The sequence below is a fragment of the Morone saxatilis genome, unplaced genomic scaffold (assembly GCF_004916995.1).
Source record: "Morone saxatilis isolate NCDOM2014 unplaced genomic scaffold, NCSU_SB_2.0 Contig17, whole genome shotgun sequence".
Classification (NCBI taxonomy): Eukaryota; Metazoa; Chordata; class Actinopteri; family Moronidae; genus Morone; species Morone saxatilis.
Genome location: NW_023339729.1, coordinates 12,532,188 through 12,534,224, shown reverse-complemented (window position 1 = coordinate 12,534,224; position 2,037 = coordinate 12,532,188). Strand labels below are relative to the sequence as shown.

Genomic DNA, 2,037 nt, shown 5'->3' with positions numbered 1-2,037 from the left:
TGCAGAAGGATTCGTTTCTGCACCACACGAGGTAATTTTTTTTTTTGCTTTGCTTTATGCCTGAATATCTGCATCGAAAGAGTTAAATTTAACTTAAATGTCTGGTTCACCATAACAATACAGCTTCTCAGATTCCGTGCATTGGTAGCCATCCACATTGTTGTACCTCAGTGAGGGGCAGAGGATGTTTTTCTTCCTTTGTCTTGTTCATGCACATTTTTAAAGATAAATGTAGACCCATTTTACCCATTTAAGGGGTTTTCACGAGCTGGTGTGAAGTGTGATAAATAACACAGAAATCTGCATTGTCGTCATCGTGACAAATTATATGCACTTCTTTGTCGGTATCCTCTGAGAACATGTGGTACTGCACAACAATAATGTTGCATCGTCTGGCACAATGGCCTACCTTAGGCAACAGTTTTAATCATCTTGTGGTAGAATAAGTAAATACTGTCACTAAAGTGTAGATGAAGTAAATTAAAACATTTGATATTTAGTTTTGTAGCCACAAGAAGAGAACTCATATTGTTTATTATTTATTTTTGTTAGCGCCACCCCAGAACCACTTTGACTTTGTTAAGAGTTTCATAGTATTTTATAACAATTAATGTGGCTGGCCTCTTGTCCTTTTGTAAGTCAGTTGTTAAACTAAACTAAAATAAAAATCACAGTTAACTGTAAGTACTGAAAGTGAAATCAGTGATTTTAAATGCAGTTTGTCCCCTCAAAAAAAGCAGAATTGACATTAGTACCATGAGCAGCACCTGTTAGTGAATTGAACATTACAGTCTCAAATGAGAAGCATTCACATGCAGGTTTGTACAAATACTGAACCACCAAAATTTAACCAGTAAAGTGTGAAGCAGCGAATAGGGGAGTGAAAATGTGCTCGAGATTAATCAGGTCAAAAATGCTTTAGTCAATACTGTGTTTTACCCTTGCTCATCTGTCACTCGTGTATTCTAAAGCAAACAAATGGAGGGCGACATATTTCTTGTTTCTTGAGTTGCAGATATACCTGAAACAGGGGAAAGGAATGGCAGCTCAGTGACACCTAAATGTACTATGCATTTCTGTAGCTTACAAACAAAGGTTTTATGGCACAATTCTTAATGGAGGAAAATATTACAGCCTCAATCAGATCAGTGAAGACAAGCTCGCTTCTTAGCTAAGAATACAATAAGAAAACCATGCAGAGGCAAAATTGCAGTGGTAATTAAGTGGCTTTTTTCTGTAATTTTTGCACCAGCAGAAAATGTCCATAAAATAAAAACATAAAATATAATGATTTCATACTGAGATAAAGAAAACGAACACAAATAACTTTATATGCTGGTAATAGGTGCAAATTCGGCAAATCCACAAGAGAGACAAAATCTCAAAGTAAAATAAACCATAAAACCAAATCTGCAAGATGAGCTCCTTCAACAAAAGTTCACTAGAAAAACAAATCATCCTAAATAATTCTCTTCATGCTTCTACACAAAAAAGCAGCGACATAAACAGTCTCTTGTCTGTCCGTGGTCCTCTGTCTGCCCCTCTTTCACTTTTTTTTTTTTTTTTTTTTTTTAAATGCCCCNNNTTGAATCCCTCTCCCTCTCCGGCATCCTCTCCATCTTTTTCCGCCTATGGCTTCTTGCACTTGCCTTTCTTCTCACGCTGCTGGAACTTCCTGAGCCTGCGCGCCCATGTGTCCCTCCACTGGATAACCAGGCTTCCTTTGTCTGCCACCACTCCGCTCTGGCCGGGAGAGTCCTCGTCATTCCCCAGCAGCAGGTACTTCTTCCCAGGCTTAATCTTGGGACACTTGCAGGCCACGTCTTTGGCGCGGACCCACAGGAACTGGTCCCCGCGGCGGATGCGGCTCTCGCCCTGCTTGTAGACGGAGATGATGTTGACGGTGAACTTCCACCACTCTCCAGCTTTGTCTGCCTTCAGGATGTGTACCTGGACGGCTGAGAAAGCGAGATAACACATTATCACTTAATGTCAGATTTCTTACATTCAACAAAAAATGTCAACCTGCTGTTGGTG

The 2,037-nt window shown here is 39.9% G+C and overlaps 1 protein-coding gene across 1 annotated transcript in view; it reads right to left on the bottom strand.

Annotated features, from left to right (window-relative positions):
- Window positions 1-1,591: 1,591 nt before the first annotated feature.
- ntn1a (netrin 1a) overlaps window positions 1,592-2,037 on the bottom strand; it is a 55,229-nt gene continuing 54,783 nt past the window's right edge. The window contains exon 7 of the mRNA XM_035660239.1: window positions 1,592-1,958. Within this exon, the coding sequence (XP_035516132.1) occupies window positions 1,630-1,958 (329 nt within the window). The 3' untranslated portion in view covers window positions 1,592-1,629. The remainder of the gene's footprint in view (window positions 1,959-2,037) is intronic.